Here is an 18,366-nt window from a genome sequence, read left to right as displayed (position 1 = left end):
CCTATCGAGCAAACAGGTCTGCGGATGACGAAGTCAACATGGGAGTGCACTTAATCCAAGAACACCTCGACGGCGCGGGGACCTTGGCGAGAATCCTGTTCGTGGACTTCAGCTCAACGTTCAACACCATCATCCCTGAACTCCTTTCATCCAAGCTTCTCCAGCTCAGCGTCTCACCTGCCATCTGCCAGTGGATTTACAGCTTCCTGACGGGCAGGACACAGCAGGTGAGGTTAGGGGAGGCCACCTCATCCACACGCAGTATCAGCACTGGGGCGCCCCAAGGTTGTGTCCTCTCTCCGCTGCTCTTCTCTCTCTACACGAACGACTGCACCTCGACGCACCCGGTTGTCAAACTCCTGAAGTTTGCAGATGACATCACAGTCATCTGCCTCATCAAAGACGGTGACGAGTCTGCATATCAACAGGAAGTGGAGCGGCCGGAGCTGTGGTGCGGCCGACACAACCTGGAGCGGAACACGCTCAAGACTGTAGAGATGATCGTGGGCTTCAGGAGGCATCCTTTGCCACAGCTGCCCCTCACACTGTCCAACTGCCCTGTGTCAACCGTCGAGACCTTCAACTTCCTGGGAATTACACTCTCTCAGGACCTGAAGTGGGAGATCAACATCAACTTCATCCTCAAAAAGGCCCAGCAGAGGATGTACTTCCTGGAGGGGTTTGTGTGTCCCAATGATCCTAGGAGCTAAGTTGTCTGGGGCTTCAGGCCCCTGGTACGGTCACCCATGGCAAACAGGTCGTGGATGAGGGCAGACAAAGCATGGCTCCGAAAAAACCCTATGATGAATAACACAAATGGAGATCAGTATCCCTCGCCTGGACGCAGGTCACCGGGGCCCCGAAGGCGAGCGCCCGGTGGCCGGGCCTGCATCCATGGGGCCCGGGCGGGCACAGCCCGAAAGGGTAACGTGGGCCACCCTTCCCATGGGCTCACCACCTGTGGGAAGGGCCATAGGGGTCGGGTGCAGTGCGAGCTGGGCGGTGGCCGAAGCAGGGACCTTGGCCATCCGATCTCCGGCTACGAAATTATTTTGGGAAAGAGGCTTAAGTCAGGTGAGGTCAAAGTAGAAGGGAAGTGGTTGTAAGTACATTAAGGTTTGCTCGCACGTACGTCTTAAGAGCGCACTAAGATAATAGGGAAGATCAATGGGTTATGTTTGGCAAGTTTTCGAGAATGCAGACCATGTGCAATTTTATTGCAATAAAGCCACAGAACAACCAAGGAGTGAAAGGGAGGCAAAAAATGAAATTGAGAAAATCCTGAAGGAAGAAGGAATTGATTTGAATTTTTAAATTCATTTTCTTTATGAAACAATTTAAAGGATAAAGAATCACACATTTTCGAAATGTCTTTTAGCTTTTTAGAGCGGCCCGGGGGACGACTGGTTAGCACATCTGCCTCACAGTTCTAAGGGCCTAAATTGCGCGCTTCCATACAATAGGTGGCGGTATGCACGAAAGAGATGTAATCCACCGATATATTAGTAGTAGAAGAAGAAGAAGAAGAATAGTAGTAGTAGAAGAAGAAGAAGGAGAGTTGCGTCTTCCATGGTCCATCATCACGGTGTCGGTAGTATAGTTCAGACATTTGAGTAACAATGGAAGGCAAAACTCAGATCCAAGAAGCGATTAAACTGCAAGGTGACGTGGTTCGGAAGATGAAGTCTGAGAAGGCAAGCAAAGAGCAGGTAAGCGATGTTATGCCACGTCTAAGTGGTCTTTCGTTGGACACTTGGTCCGCGTGGCCGTGTCGCCCGAGTCAGTTCATGACAACGTGGGAAGAAATGAAATTGGAAGCGAGTCGCTTATTTGACGTACATGACTGAAGGCCAAACAAAACGGCGTTCGTTCGTCTTGTGCATTGCTTGCTACCTTGAGGCTTTTGCTCACTTGGCGCCGAAAGGTCAGACATATTCGCAGTATCGATTCTTCTTCTCCAAAATAGGAGGCATGCAAATGTTGCCTTCAATCGAGTCAGACGGCTGACGCAATAGCCGAATCACGCTGCATTATATACAGCATACACACATTCAAATACGGAGATCATCATCATCATCATAAAATACACCCATAACCTAAAGTGGTTAAACTAACCAGCCTCCAATCTGTACCCAATAGCCCTTTTGCAACTTAGTTTGACTGCAGTTGGCTGTAGAGACTGAAGCTCGGGGACTGTTGACAAAGTGTTAATGTACTCGAATGTACTCACCAATGCTGCTGTGCGATGGTACAGCTGTTGTATTACATTTAGCGCAGGACTGTCTGTATGTGGACGGATGCTTTGATTGACTTGGTACATCTTATGTTCTGTTCTCCTCAACTGGGGTGATGATGATGATGATGCGTCGTCATACACCGCCACCCCTAGTGATAGGGTTGCTTACCACTTTTCTCCTGTTCTTCCTGCCTGACCTTTGGTATCCTGTTGGCGACATCACCGTCACGTGACCATCCACGGAATACGTTGTACCCGCTGGCTCCTCGACATTCATCGCTTCGAATGGCTTTTGGGCTGGCGACCACGATACCACTGGGTGATGCGCTCTAATTAAACTTCGGTTGTTATTTTTGATACGGTTTTTGTCCTCTCTGCTACTGGATGAACATGCTTGCCGTATTTGTCTGGACTCGCTCTGCTATGGTTGGCCTCCAACTTGCAAACTGTCTCCAATCTCGATGTTCTTTTATGGGACACACTGTGGCACAGGTATGTATTGTATGCATTTAGTGCACATGCGTGTGTTTGTTATTGTAATGCAATGCCATCACATCTTATGTAAAGTGAAGCACGGTTGTGACAATGCCATGTGTTCAAAATTCTATTACTGGCTTGTCCTTCACAGGTTGATAAAGAAATTGCCAAACTTCTAAAGCTGAAGGCACAATTGGGAGAAGATGATGGAAAACATCAGTTTGTTCTCAAAACGGCTAAGGTAAGTGCACAGTGCTGCAACGGACTTGAGCGTTTACGAATCATTAAAACCTTCCCAGGGTTTCATGGAAGTCTGGGGGGGAAAAAGAGGTGTGAACATGTTAAGTTTTATTCTTTTAAGCAAATTAATGAAGTTTAAAAAAATATATATATGATGTTCTACTTCATAATTTTGGCAGCAGTAACTAGTGTTGCACCGAAATCTAAATTCTTGACCAAAACCGAAAACGAGGGCGGTCGAAAACCAAAAGCCGAAACACCGAAAGAAATTACCATGCCAAATATTAGTAAAGTAGAGCTGACGACCGAGAAATTCATTTCCAGAACAGTTTGTCTCAATTTCCATATTTTAAAAATTATGTCAAAAACATTTTTGGGGACAGTTATTGCAGTAAATTATATTATAGGATAAAAATAGTACATACTGTTCAGTTCCACAGCAGGATCATTCCTCTGTAATCGTAATCATCAATAAAGTATGGCTTCAGTCAACTTATTGCACGAACATATATATATATATATATATAGATAGATAGATAGATAGATATATATGGTCCTGTTTTGGTCCACTCCACTGTGTATCCTGCAGTTTGAAACAATTATTATTATCCACATGAACATTGATGGAATTGATTAAACTTGGCAAATCGTTGTCCTTGTTTCAGGGAACGAGAGACTACAACCCAAAGCAGATGGCAATCAGAGAGAGTGTTTTTCACACCATCATCAGTTGCTTCAAACGTCATGGAGCGGAAACAATCGACACACCAGTTTTTGAACTAAAAGTAAAAATTCCGTTTTACACAAATGTCAATATATTTATTTGTGTTTGAGATGTAACACTTTGTCCTTTTTCGTATGTAGGAGACCCTGACAGGGAAGTATGGAGAAGACTCCAAGCTCATTTATGACCTTAAAGACCAAGGAGGAGAGCTGCTGTCCCTCAGATATGACCTCACCGTATCCTTAATATACACAACTATCCTAGGTCATAGTCCAGGGGTGCAAAGGCTGACATACATTTCTGTCGTATTTAAATATCACTCAATATTAAGCTTCAGTGATACGGTACATAGTTTTTTGTCAGGGTATAGTCTATGCGGAAAGTATTCACAGCGCTTCACTTTTTTCACAATTTTACAGCCTCATTCCAAAATGGAATAAATTCATTTTTTTCCTAAAAATTATTATTTTTTTTTCCACACAACACGCAATGTCCAATGTCAAAAAAAGTATTTTTGGAAATGTTTGCAAATGTATTCAAAATAAAAACTAAGAAATGCCATACATCAGCGTTCACAGCGTTTGCCACGTAGGTACAGAAACAATTTCTGCTGCTTTTAGGTAGGGGTTGGGAATCTCTTGCATGAGGCCAATTCGATACATATCTAGATTGACCCGTAGCGATTCGATTCATAAACGATCTCATTACGAGCGGAACGATTCGTTACGATTTGATTCAGTATGGGAGGGATACGATTCTTTATTCGATTCATTGCAGAAAAAATGTGATAAAGAACCTTGACTTAACCTAATTCTATAAAATGTCATTTGTCTAACCTTATTTTCAAACATGTACAGTAAAAGCCCTTAACCCTTAGCATTGTTTCTTAATGGCACACATGCACTTTTTTTTTTTGCTGAGTGCTGATTGACTTTTTGAACTTTTAAGTCATGCTAACCAGCTTAGGTCAACTGGTGATTGTTGTGTCAGCTTTGTGGGTATACCTGGCTGTGTCTCCTCTCGGTAGCTTCTTTTTAGGGTCGCACAGTACGTTCACAAACCTATAAGTGGACCGTGAGGACTTGAGAAGAAGCATTCGAAATTGAAATTGCCGAGATGTACCTATCTTTGCCATATTGTCTGCATGTTTACAATCTGCGGCTCACATTTCGTGGCCGGCCCAGGTGTCAATGTTTACAACTCCTGGGGGAGCGTTACTTTATTACTATTACCACGAAAGTAGCTTAACTACATTCTCTGCAGCACTCCACCAATCAGGCCTATATTGAGGAGCGGCCAGACCGAAGCTCTTCCTCTGTAAAAGGCACATGGCAGCCTGCCTGGAGTTTTCCAGAAGGGACCTGAAGGACTCTCAGACCGTGAGGAAGACAATTCTCTGGTCTGATGAGGCAAAGATTGCACTCTTTGGCGCAAATATATGTACCAGGCGTATTGTCTGGAGGAAACCAGGCACTGCTCATCACCTGACCAATACCATCCCTACAGTAAAGCATGGTGGTGGCAGCATCATGCTGGGAGGAGGTTTTTCAGCGGCAGGAAATGGGACACTAATCAGGATTGAGGAAAGATAAATGCAGCAGTGTGCAGCGCCATCCTGGATGAAAACCTGCTCTAGAGTGCTTAGGACCTCAGACTGGGGCAGGCAATACTCTCTAAATGTATTAGTACAATATATAACACGTCTTTGCGATAGGCATATTGCACGTGCCATTATTGTGATGATATTCTTTTGCTATAGCGTGCAGCCCTACTCGCCAACATCTTTCTTCACAACAAAGCTACATGTTGGCCTTGATTGCGTCACTTTCAGGTGCCATTTGCTCGCTACCTGGCGATGAACAAGATCACCAACATCAAGCGATATCATATTGCTAAGGTCTACCGCCGAGATAACCCGGCTATGACCCGTGGACGCTATCGAGAGTTTTACCAATGTGTGAGTCCTTTTCAGTTAGTCCTGTTCAAGTGTGAATTTTGACTTTCTGGTTTTAACCTTGTACTGTTTTGCTCAATTGGAAGTTTCCTAGCACTTGACAGATGACGCAAATGTTTAACATTGAAATTCTTTTTAATTTATTTAAAAAAAATATTTATTTAATTTTTTGGGGTGCAAGAAGCACAATGGTTCGAAAACAGTTGTGACAAAGCATAAAAGCACAAGAATGTTGGATTGTGGTAAAATTTGAAAAATTTATACAAAATAAACAGGCTGGTCATAAGTTAGTTACTTATAAGTGCTTACAACATGATACAGTTAGCTCTAGAAACGGCTGGAGACATCATCAGCCATGCTGTGTATTGAATTTTTATAGTTCTTTAGTATTTGCTGGCGGACCATGCAGCCCTATGTATACTGTTGTGGTTGCTTGAGTGGTCTTGGAATTTTTTGGGTGGTTGTCACATCATAACTGCTGCATTTCATGAATAATTCTCTGCATTGTAGGATTTTGACATTGCCGGGCAGTATGATAGCATGGTTCCAGATGCTGAGTGCTTGAGGATTGTCCATGAAATCCTCAGTGAGCTGGACCTCGGGGACTTCCGCGTCAAGGTAGCATCACCGAAGAGGACCATTTAATTACCGTCTGAAAATGTGCAAAACGATTGAACGAAACTGTCATCCTTGTTTTGTGTTCAAGGTCAATGACAGACGCATCCTTGATGGGATGTTTGCCGTGTGCGGCGTTCCAGATGACATGTTCCGCACCATCTGTTCAACAGTCGACAAGCTGGACAAGGTAGGCAGATTTTTTGCTTTTTATACACTACCTGTTGACTTGGCAAAGGAGCATTATACATTTACCATGCCACTGCCTGAGTTCCATTTGCAAATGGATCAAGCCTGTATCTTTTTTAAAATACTTTTATTTTTTGCAATGCCATCTTTTCGTCCATTCCATAGAAACTCGTTCTGCCTTCAACAAATAGCACGGCCATCTTGACTGTTAGGCAGCCTCACTAAAACTTTCCAACTGGAATATTAATGAGGGAGTTTCTCCCTAACGCCCCTTGTGAACAGACATGGCCTGTAGACCAGGCAACCTAACGACTCCTTTTTTGCATTCCAAAAGAATGACACCATACATGGTTTGGGATGTGCCTCTAACTTTGGGCATACACAGTTGAGTTCTTCCACACCAAATCCAGGCTAGTGAGTCCTAACTAAGCCTTGTTGCATCAACTTCATGGGACGCCTGCTCGGATGAGAGCCGAAACGTCTGCTCAGACAACCAGAACAGTCCAGTTGCGATTCATTCAGTGTCCTGAGAATAAAATGACCTGGATGAATGAGGATGTGTAATTAACAAAATTGTCATAAAATGAGATCTGATCTTCACCTAAGTCACGGTTATTTACAAATTAGATCTTCCTCTATTGAGAACAAGCACAAAAAACTCATAGTGCTTGTGGAAAAAGTATGTGAACCATCAGAATCATCTTTATTTGCCAAGGAATTTATCTGTGGTAGTTGGAGCCGCTCCAGTACGACAATAGACAGCCCTTTTGACAAGAGATACTTTTGAGACATAAATACATCAAAGTACACTACGGAGAGTCATTGAGCAATCAGTCCACAAAACATTTAACCAAAACTCCAAACATTTGAGGTTTTTTTTTTTTTTATCAGTCCAAGTAGCTGTCGTCAACGCCTCCAAATGTATCTTAATGAGACTGCGAAACTAAGACTATGTGATAAAACTTCTTTTTTTTTTTTTTTTTTTTGAAGTCATTAAATTAAGAGCTCACATACTTTTTCCACTAGCTTGTTGATGTTTTGGGGGTTTTTTGTCCATTTTCTTTTAAATGCAGTGTTAGTATTTTAGACAGTTTTTTGTCAGTAACCCTTGACTTACAAATTTATTCAGAAAACCGTGAAATTCCAAAACGTCCACAAACTATTTCTTGACACTGTACCAACTGGAATATTTTTACAAATCTTTAAACCTTAAACGTAAAATAAAACTTTAAAACTCTTACTCACCCCCCCCCCCCTTCCTTTGCTTGTTTACTCTATCAGATGCCATGGGAGGATGTGAAGAGAGAGATGGTGAATGAGAAAGGCTTGTCAGAGGAGGCTGCTGACCAGATTGGGGAATATGTCAGTATGCAGGGTAAGACTTAGTGGTGCCATTTCATCCATTTTCCGTACTGCTTCTCCTCACGAGGGTCGCGGGGGCGTGCTGGAGCCTATCCCAGCAACCTTTGGGCGAGAGGCGGGGTACACCTTGAACTGGTCGCCAGCCAAACGCAGGGCACATATAAACAAACAACCATTCGCACTCACATTCACACCTTAAGGCAATTTCGAGTCTGCAATTAACATACCATGCATGTTTTGGGGATGTGGGAGGAAACCGGAGTACCCGGGGAAAACCCATGCAGGCACGGGGAGAACATGCAAAACTCCATACAGGCAAGGCCGGATTTGAACCCCGCTCCCCAGAACTGTGAGGCAGATGTGCAAAATAAACAAATCTCTTGATCTCAAAACAAAGCCTGACTGTTGAGCATCGTGTGGAACTGAGGATGACTCAGTCCTACAAAATATACTGTATTTCATTTCAACAACCTTGCAAACTTTACAAAGCCTCTTTGCGCGTTTGTTTCCGTCTGAGTTGTAATCATCCGTAGCTGGATTTGTCGCTTGAATGCTGCAGGCAGGAATGCTAAAAATATTTCTCATGGATCCTCTCATTTATTTCATGAATTGTTTATATTCATTTCATTTTCCTTTCCTTAAAGTTGAAACATTTTGACCTGAAATTAAGAGTTAAGAGTAATAATTCGTAATGTTAGGGGAGATTGTAGCTAGTTAACAGTAATAATTCATTTTCACAGGCCATGACACCGTTAGCATTTGCTTATCTCGCCCAATGGGCGAGCAGGCCTCTGGTGTTTGTGGAGGATGTGTTGACACGCTTGCAAATGCTAAACGAATTAACCTAACTTGCGTTTTTGCTGGACTCTCAGGCGAAAAGCCAGCGCAAGCACTGGGAGAACATGCAAACTCTCCCAGCCAAGGTGCTGACACAAATTCAGCATTTGATCCCTGCGCGCTACATAGTTGCTGCCCACTGTTTCTGTGGGATGTTTGAAATGCAAAGAACAAAACGTACATGTTACAATTTAAGTTCTTTCACCTTTATGAGGTAGCTGTTTTTGCTTATTTTTATAGGTGGGATGGACTTGGCAGAGCGCCTCCTTCAGGACCAGAAAATGTCTCAGAGTAAGCAAGCTTGTGCAGGTCTATCAGACATAAAACTGCTCTTCAGCTACTTGCAACTTTTTCAGGTTACAGACAAGGTACAAAATACCAGTCACTCTGGTTTATGTACGCACAGTTGTGCATCTTCTTTTTATTTATCTTTGTCGCTGCTCTAATGTTGATATCTTGTCATTTCCAGGTGGTGTTTGACCTCAGTCTTGCACGGGGTCTGGACTATTACACAGGAGTCATATATGAAGCAGAGCTGTGTCAGGCAGGTGCAGAGTCCTCCTCCACTCAAGTTCAAAATAGTGCCCCTACTGATGAATGTGTTAGTGTGGGCAGTGTTGCTGGAGGGGGACGCTATGATGGATTGGTTGGCATGTTTGACCCCAATGGTAAGAAAGTGCCATGTGTGGGCGTCAGCATCGGCATTGAGAGAATCTTCTCTTTCATGGAGCAAAAAGCTGAGGTATGTATGAGGTCAGTTTCAGAGCTATCATTTTTTTTGTTTTTTTCCAAATGCATTTTCATGTAATTTATTTTTGTTGGCTTCAAGTATAAGTTAGGTATACCGTCAGTTTCTTAGGAGTGGTTTTCTTTAGGCTTTAGCGTTGAAGATACGCACAACTGAGGTGCAGGTGATGGTGGCATCTGCGCAGAAGAACTTGATGGAGGAGAGGCTCAAACTTGTCACTGAACTTTGGAATGCTGGAATCAAGGTTGGGATTTTCTGGCTTTTCTACTGTATTTCATCTGCAAGAATTGTTGAGTTGAGCTGTTGATACATCTTTAAACAATACACCTATTGTTTTATACAGTATATCTATAGCGAAACAGACACATGTAACTACCCGGAGCCTTGTCACTATCTGAGTCGAGAGACTCAAATAACAGACTATACAGGAACTGATACGATCGATAATCATTCGGGGTGTGACGGTATGCCAAAAAGCACACGTCGATGTCTACCATTGTTTTGAGGCCATGGTTCAGTTGACATCCGTACAGATGGGAAAATGAAAATCTTTTGTGTGACCAGGAGCAGATTTAATGTCATGTTAAAACGAAACATGAAAAAATTGCTGATTCCTCTTAATAAAGCCTTTCCCAGTTGACTTTGGGCTAGTGGCGGGGTACTCCCTAGACTGGTCGCCTGTCAGTTGCAGGGCACATATAAACAAACAACCTTTCACACTCAATTTAATCTTGAATTAGCCTAGCATGCATGTTTTTAGAATGTGGGAGGAAGCCTTTGCACTCGGGGTAAACCCACACACGCACAGGGAGAACATCCAAATGCCATAAAAGAGGGAGTAGCCAAGATTTAAACCCAGAACCTCTCAACTGTGAAGCAGACATGCTCTATTTTACTGTGCTGTCTGCTGCCAATAATGTGTTAAATAAAAGTAAATGTGTTATATATACATGTTCAACATCAATAATGTTTCTTACGTAGACATGTTATTTTGAATTATGAGTTTGATACAATACCTGCATCTGATAGCAGTACTGAAAGGGATACATTGCAAAAACCTAAAACTCATCAAAAGCAGTGTAGTGATAAATGACAAAACATGGAACTAGCAAACCGAAAACATGAAACTTCAAATGTTTTTATTAATTCAAAAGAATTTTAGGTGGTAATAGGAAATTATTTGTTCCCACTGGATTAAAAAAAGTAGAAATTTGACACACCAGATCAGCCATTATAAATATTTTAAACAAAAATAAAATTATCTCTCAGCAACTGAGATGTGTAGCAAAAATGCATTATACATAGGTTGAAGGGTTTTCCATAATTTTGAGGTCAACTTTGGGGGTGGGCTTTATACATGGGTGCGCATTATACACGAGAAATTATGGTAATTCACTACCTGTATCATTTGTGTGTGCTTGGGTTTGACAAAAGACCTCTGGTTATCGACAACTCTTATCGAATTCATCTAGAAACCTTCAGATTACGGGACTGATAAAAGGTTTGTCGTCACTTTCTCCTAAATTGTATCCATCTAAAAAGCGAGGTGGTTCCCCTTTACGAGACGAAATAGCTTGATTTATAACGCTGAAATTTAAAATTACGCGAAACCGGAAGTAACGCAGGCGTCGCTTCCGGCTTATTCTTTCCCCCTAAATTAGTTTTTATTTAAGCCATATACGCTACATCTGCGTGAAGAATTAATTTTTTTTTTAGCCTTTTAGCCTCTTTGGAGTCGTCCAGATTGCTTAATTTATGTTAAAATAAAAAAAAATTCTCTGCCTCACCCTCAAATATTTTTTTTTTGGTCACCTTTTTCATGCCTTTGCCGTTTGCACGTCTGAAATTAAAACGCTACAAAAAATGGATACACCTGTCAATTATGTACTTTCTGCGAGCTAATAGAAAAGTATTTATTTGTTGTGTCTGTCACTACATCGCTGGCATGGACAGATAAGCAAAGATCCGTTAGTTTTTGTATAAAATAGTTTTCTGACCAATTAAAAATTTGATAATTTCCCGCAGCACAAACATGGCACAGTAATGTGCCCCGGCACACTGGTTAGGAATCATTGCTCTAAATAAAGAAGAATATCATCAGCATACAGATTGATTTTGTGTTCTAGCGAGCAGATACCTTTTAGTATTAGCATTCTGACGTATAGCGGTACCAAGAGGTTCCATGAATATTGCAAATAGCATTGGTGAGCGTGGACATCCTTGTCTGGTTCCTCTTTGTGAAGAAAAACTTTGTGATGTAGTCCGATTTGTGGTGACTGTCGCTTTCGGCGAGTTGTATAATGTGATCCAATGTATAAATGAGTCTCCAAAGCCAAATTTGTGAAGTCCTGCAAACAGGAAACCCCAGTTAACTTTATCGAAAGCTTTGTCTGCGTCAAGTAACATGATGATTGCATTTAGATTATTACGCTGTGACATGCTTATTAAATTTAACAGAGGTCTGACATTTGTGGAACTTCTACCATTAAAGAAGCCTGTCTGGTCATAGTGGGTTATCGACAGGTACTGTACAGTACAGTACAGTACTGTCGTCTGTACTTTTGCCTATATGACAAGCCAGCAGAGACGGCAAAGACTTTCTGTGCGGCGTGTTATAACGCGACTCGAGCGACGGGCACAGAATATGTAGGAATACTGCATACTGTGTAAAAGCTTGTGCCGTGTCACTGAAACATACAGTGGGTACGAAAAGATTCAGACCCCCTTAAATTTTTCACTGTTATATTGCAGCCATTTGCTAAAATTATTTAATGTGTTCATTAATCTACACACAGCACCCCATATTGACAGAAAAAACTGAATTGTTGAAATGTTTGCACATTTATTAAAAAAGAAAAACTGGAATATAACACAGCCATAAGTATTCAGACCCTTTGCTCAGTATTTAGTAGAAGCACCCTTTTGAGATAATACAGCCATGAGTCTTTATGGGAATGGTGGAAGTTTTTACACCTGGATTTGGGGATCCTCTGCCATTCCTCCTTGCAGATCCTCTCCAGTTCTGTCAGGTTGCACGGTGAACGTTGGTGGACAGCCATTTTCGGGTCTCTCCAGAGATGCTCAATTGGGTTTAAGTCAGGGCTCTGGCTGGGCCATTCAAGAACAGTCAGAGTTGTTCTGAAACTACCCCTTCGTTTATTTTAGCTGTGTGCTTAGTGTCATAGTCTTGTTGGAAGGTGAACCTTCGGCCCAGTCTGACGTCCTGAGCACTCAGGTGAAGGTTTTTGTCCAGGATATTCCTGTACTTGGGTGCATTCATCTTTCCTTTGATTGCAACCAATTGTCCTGTACCTGCGGCTGAAAAACACCCCCACAGGATGATTCTGCCCCACCACCATGCTTCACTGTTGGGACTGTATTGGACAGGTGATGAGCAGGGCCTGGTTTTCTCCACACATACTGCTTAGAATTAAGGCCAAAAAGTTCCATCTTGGTCTCATCAGACCAGAAAATCGGAATCATCTTTATTTTTGCCAAGTATGTCCAAAAAACACACAAGGAATTTGTCTCCGGTAGTTGGAGCCACTCTAGTACGACAACAAAGAGTCAATTGACAGAGAATACTTTTGAGACACAAAGACATTGAGAAAAACAGTCACTGAGCAATAAAATGTTGCGAGTTATCTGGTAATGCTGGGGTAATTTTATTTAATTAAATTTTTTTGGACAATTGTGCAAAAAGATGCAGAGTCCTCTAACAATAAGAGCAGTTTGAATGACTAACATAGCAATAGTCCGGTGCAATGACCATTGTGCAAAGGGTGCCGAGACTTCAAGGAATGTATGCAGTTTAAAGTGACTAGTAGTGTGATAATCTGGGATCATGTCGATTGTGCAAATGTTGCAGATACTCCTCAGTCAGTGTGCAAGTGGTGCAGTTGATACTCTGGCATGAGTGGCCAGTATTGGTCAACAACAGATATGGAAATAGTGCAGCGTGGCGACACAACTACAGTGAATGCACAGGTAATGTATAATTGGCCCCACAGAAATGTGACAACAAACTCGACAAATTGGCAGCATGTTGCAATGGAATTGTAAGTTAGCTGTTTAAGAAGTTGATGGCAAGAGGGAAGAAGCTGTTGGAATGTCTGCTAGTTCTAGTTTGCATTGTTCGGTAGCGTCTACCTGAGGGAAGGAGCTGGAAGGGCTGGTGACCAGGATGTGGAGGGTCCAAGAAGATTTTGCACACTCTTGTCTTAGTTCTGGCAGCGTGCAAGTCCTCAAGGGTGGGTAAGGGTTTACCAACGATCTTTTCAGCAGTTTTGATTGTCCGTTGCAGTCGGAGTTTGTCCTTTTTTGTCGCAGCACCAAACCAGACTGTGATGGATGAACACACGACTGATTCGATGACCTCTGTGTAGAACTGCCTCAACAGCTCCTGTGGCAGGCCGTGCTTCCTCAGAAGCCGCAGGAAGTAGATCCTTTGCAGGGCCTTTTTGAGGATGGAGTTGATTGCCCACTTCAGGTCCTGAGAGACTGTAATTCCCAGGAACTTGAAGGTCTCAACGGTTGACACAAGGCAGCTGGACCGCGTGAGGGGAAGCTGTGGGGAAGGATGCCTCCTGAAGTCCACGATGATCTCAACAGTCCTGAGCGTGTTCAGCTCCAGGTTGTGTCGGCCGCACCACAGCTCCAGCCCCTCCACTTCCTGTCGATATGCAGACTCGTCACCGTCCTTGATGAGGCCGATGACAGTGGTGTCATCTGCAAACTTCAGAAGTTTGACAGCCGGGTGCGTTGAGGTGCAGTCGTTTGTGTAGAGAGAGAATAGCAGCGTAGAGAGGACACAACGTTAGGGTGCCCCTGTGCTGATGCTGCGTGTGGATGAGGTGGCCTCCCCCAGCCTCACTTGCTGTGTCCTGCCCGTCAGGAAGAAATCCACTGGCAGACAGCAGGCGAGACGGATGATGGTGTTGAACGCAGAGCTGAAGTCCACGAACAGGATCCTTGCATAGGTCCATGCACTGTCGAGGTGTTCTAGGATGAAGTGCAGTTGACTGCTTCATCCGCAGACCTGTTTACTCAGTAGGCAAACTGCACGGGGTTCAGCACGAGGCTTTCAAAGGACTTCATGAACACAGATGTCAAGGCGACAGGCCTGTACTAATTCAGACCCGTGATTGCAGGTTTCTTGGGGACTGGGATGATGATGGAGTGTTTGAAACAGGATGGTACTTCGCACAGTTCCAGAGATCTAATGAGGATCTGTGCGAGCTGGTCCGCGCAGACTTTGAGGCAGGATGGGGACACAAGGTCTGGGCTTGCCGCTTTGTTAATCCTTTGTTGCTTGAAAATGGGTCTCACATCCTGTTCATGGATGCTCAACGCAGAAGTCAGAGGTGTGATGGTGTTCGGTGGTGCGGTTGGGTGTGGGGTGTGAAAGTGTCCTTTTCAAATCTGCAGTAGAAGGTGTTCAAGTCGTCGGCTAGTGTGCTATTGTTCTCAGTTTGGGGGGATCGTCGCTTGTAATTGGTCAGTGATTGGAATGCATGCCAGACTGATTTAGAGTCGTTTGCGCTAAACTGTTTTTCCAACTTTGCTGCATAGTTTCTCTTTACAATGTTAATTTCTTTAGTTAACTGGTTTCTCGTGCGATTGTACAGGGCCCTGTCCCCGCTTTGATATGCGTCCTCCTTAGCTTGGTGAAGCTGCTTAAGTTTGGCAGTGAACCACGGCTTGTTGTTGTTGAAAGTGCAAAATGACTTTGTTGGCACACGCACTTCTTCACAGTAACTGATATAGGATGTGACGGTTGTCCGTATATTCATCCAGGCTGCCAGCTGAATTTTCAAAGACACTCCAGTCTGTGCAGTCAAGACGGCTTTGAAGTTCTATCTTTGCCTCATTGGTCCACTTTTCACTGTAAGCTTCGTGCATTTAGGTTCTTGCCTGTATGTTCAAAATGTCCAAAATTGTATTTTCCCTGTTAGGACAGTCGATGTGCTGCTTGTATTTAGGGAATTCGTGGTTGAGTTTAGCTTTGTTAAAGTCCCTGAGAATAATGAGGGGTGAGTCCGCACCCCCGCACTTATGGTCAACATGGGACTGCACTTCATCCTCGACCACCTCGACAGTCCTACGCGAGGATCCTGTTCTGGACTTCAGCTCAGTGTTCATCATCCATCCCTGAACTCCTTTCATCCAAGCTTCTCCAGCTCAGCGTCTCACCTGCCATCTGCCAGTGGATTTCCAGCTTCCTGACGGGCAGGACACAGCACGTGAGGCTGGGGGAGGCCACCTGCCGGACACAACGGCGTACTGGCCTGTCTGTGATGCGCGTGTATGCGAAGCTGTGGATAATTGTGTGTGTCCTATCTGTAAGAAGGAGTCAATTATCTTATAGATGTCAATTACTTTATTTCTCAACTGTTCTGGAATTGCTTTGGATCGTGTCATCTTCAGCTTTTTTAGATCTTTTGTCCCACATGATTTTGTCGGGACAGATTCTGTTTGTGTGATTTCTTGGTTGAACATTGAATTGTCTGGAGGTAAGCAGGGTTGGTTGTGATCCGTCAAAAATTGTGATTAGCCACAAATAATTAATGATTTAACAAGGGGGTAATAACCTTTTCACACAGAACCAGGTAACTTTGGATAGTTTTTGTCCTTAATGCATTAAATCACCATGTAAAAAAAAAAAGTTCACTTGGGTTAGATTTGTCTGTTTACATTTGTTCAACAAAATGCAAGAATTTGCGAAGGGGGGCAATACTTTTACACGGCACTGTATAACCCCACTTGTTCAAGCATTCTTTGGGGAGTTAAAAGTTCAAATTTTTCAATGCAATTATACTGGGCGTCAATTATTTGCAGATTTTCGCTATTAGTGTTCCAGCCCGGTCCTACTGTACTGCCAAAAGCTTGTTGCTACTCATGGCATCTGCAACTTGTGCATGGAGTAGCATGTGAGTAGATCGTGAGGCAGTTACACGTCCAGAACTTGCACCATTTGGTATGCCTCTCATAGTATCGAATGTTCCATACCGAAACACTTTAATATGAATACATGCGCTGTTACACCCCTACTAATAGGGCCTATGTTGTTATTTCTGTTCACGTCTGAAGGCAGAAGTGATGTACAAGAAGAACCCCAAATTACTCAGTCAGCTGCAGCACTGCGAGGATTCAGGGATCCCCCTTGTGGCCATACTTGGTGAACAGGAGCTACGAGATGGTGTTGTCAAGCTCCGTGTTGTGGCCACGAGAGAGGAGGTAACTGTGCGGTGCGACCTGAAAGTATTCAGATATTTCAAAACAGTTTTTCACAATTGATGTGACCTCTAACCTGTACAACGAAATGGGGAAAAAAATAAAATCTTTTAGAGAGGGGTAGTAAAAATAGACTGTCAATAATGTGGCCATTTAAATGGTGGCGGGTGTGTGCTAAACTCTCAATTGAAATGAGTTTGAATGTGATCGGTAAATTACTGAACCCAGCCACATCCCCAGTTATAAGACCATATTATGTTTATTTTTCTTCTGAGTTATACCGGTTATAGGTCTAGTGGTGGAAAAAGTTTTGAAGGGATTTATCTAAAACAAAACAGTTTCTAACTTATTTCCACAAGAGGGTTAAAATTTTAGAAAGATCTCAATATGATGCAATACAGTTGCACACCACAGCAAACAGTTTTTGAACAAGTGTACTGTATAGTCTACATTACAGTATCATCAAGATTTGGACAATTCTTGATGTGATAAAATGTGGTCCGCAGCCATGCATTTTGAATTTTGATTGTACCAAAGCTTTTTGCTGTCTAAAGCCCATGAGCTCTTTTTGCTCGTTTCTCACAGGTTGATATTTCAAGAGCCGATCTTGTCGACGAGATCAGGAGGAGGACCTGAGACCTGAGGCCTAATTCAGCCACAAATGCATCATGGGTTGCCTGCACCTTTACTGGTCTTTTTTATGTTTTTTTTTATTATTTTGTTGCCCTGCCCTCATGTTTTTGATGAATGCATCATGGATCATAATCAATGTCCATCTATTATTTACCGCTTCACAACTCTTGGATCTCTTGGAAATCTGTTGTTGGAGTCTATAAGGTACTCTTAATGGAGATGTTGAAATTGTTAAGTGTTTAAAACAATGCTGATGTGACTTAACATTTGTGACATGCTGAATAAACGATTTAAGGTGACGTCCTAATGACCAGAGATGTTGGTTTACAACCGGGCGCGATAATGTGACCTACACGCTTCGTAGGAATGGAGTGAGGGGGGGGAGTCCAAGGATGAGAAATCAACAGTAATTGGCTGCTGCTGTGCACCAAACAAGAAAAAACACGCTTGGGGTTCTCTGCAGCTGCGGATTTCATTCCAACGCATGTCATTATTATGATCAAAAGGCCATAATACAGTCCCAGCGATGTTAGCGAAACATTGTTGCTAGGCTAAAGCTGAAACGCTGGCGATTTAAAGGGACTGCAACAAATGTTATGATCTGTACATGATTGCAAAGCATTTGTAATGCCTTCTCAGAAAATGTACATAGCTCAAAACACGGCCGTGCCACTTCTGATCGGTTTTGTGCTGGAGGGTCACAAATAGTATTAAAACTATATCATGTAAGCGGATGCCTCTATCGAAACACAATTGTTGACAGAGGGTCATTTTTATTTTTAAAAATATTGACAAATGAATGAAAAAAGGGCTCCAGCACAAAGGGTGCTTTTCTCAAAAGGGCAGAAGGGCAGGCGTTGGAGCACCAGTCTCGGTCGGTCTGTGCCCGTCTATCATCGTCTGCATTAAGAAGTCAACCGAATGAATTCCAAATTGCCCAGCATAGAGCTGCCTGACTACGATTATGTTGCCTCATAAGAGTGGAAGTAGGCATCGTAAACTCTCGTGGCTAAAACCGTTGATCCCACCAAACGTGAGTTTTTACGCAATCAGATTATCAGACGTTATAAATATCATCTTGTTTAAATGCAATCAAATGGGGGATTATTGCACATCAC

General features: G+C 43.0%; 1 protein-coding gene across 3 annotated transcripts; it reads left to right on the top strand.

Annotated features, from left to right (window-relative positions):
* The first annotated feature begins 1,526 nt into the window (after positions 1-1,526).
* hars (histidyl-tRNA synthetase) lies at positions 1,527-17,547 on the top strand. 3 transcript variants are annotated; one of them, XM_061787835.1, is made up of 14 exons: positions 1,556-1,709; positions 2,390-2,555; positions 2,865-2,954; positions 3,619-3,738; positions 3,818-3,913; positions 5,509-5,634; positions 6,142-6,249; positions 6,338-6,436; positions 7,717-7,810; positions 8,875-9,002; positions 9,104-9,376; positions 9,510-9,626; positions 16,472-16,618; positions 17,201-17,547. In XM_061787835.1, exons 4-14 carry the CDS (start codon positions 3,646-3,648, stop codon positions 17,249-17,251), a joined length of 1,332 nt encoding a protein of 443 aa, XP_061643819.1. In that variant the 5' UTR covers positions 1,556-1,709; positions 2,390-2,555; positions 2,865-2,954; positions 3,619-3,645; the 3' UTR covers positions 17,252-17,547. The 3 variants fall into 3 exon arrangements, with proteins under 3 accessions (XP_061643818.1, XP_061643819.1, XP_061643817.1); XM_061787833.1 differs by having other exon boundaries at positions 2,390-2,728; XM_061787834.1 differs by lacking the exon at positions 2,390-2,555 and having other exon boundaries at positions 1,527-1,709.
* The last annotated feature ends 819 nt before the right edge of the window (positions 17,548-18,366 follow it).

The sequence above is a fragment of the Phyllopteryx taeniolatus genome, chromosome 10 (genome assembly GCF_024500385.1).
Source record: "Phyllopteryx taeniolatus isolate TA_2022b chromosome 10, UOR_Ptae_1.2, whole genome shotgun sequence".
NCBI classification, from domain to species: domain Eukaryota; kingdom Metazoa; phylum Chordata; class Actinopteri; order Syngnathiformes; family Syngnathidae; genus Phyllopteryx; species Phyllopteryx taeniolatus.
The sequence above is the reverse complement of the archived record's forward strand: the minus strand, read 5'-3'. Positions and strand labels throughout refer to the sequence as shown.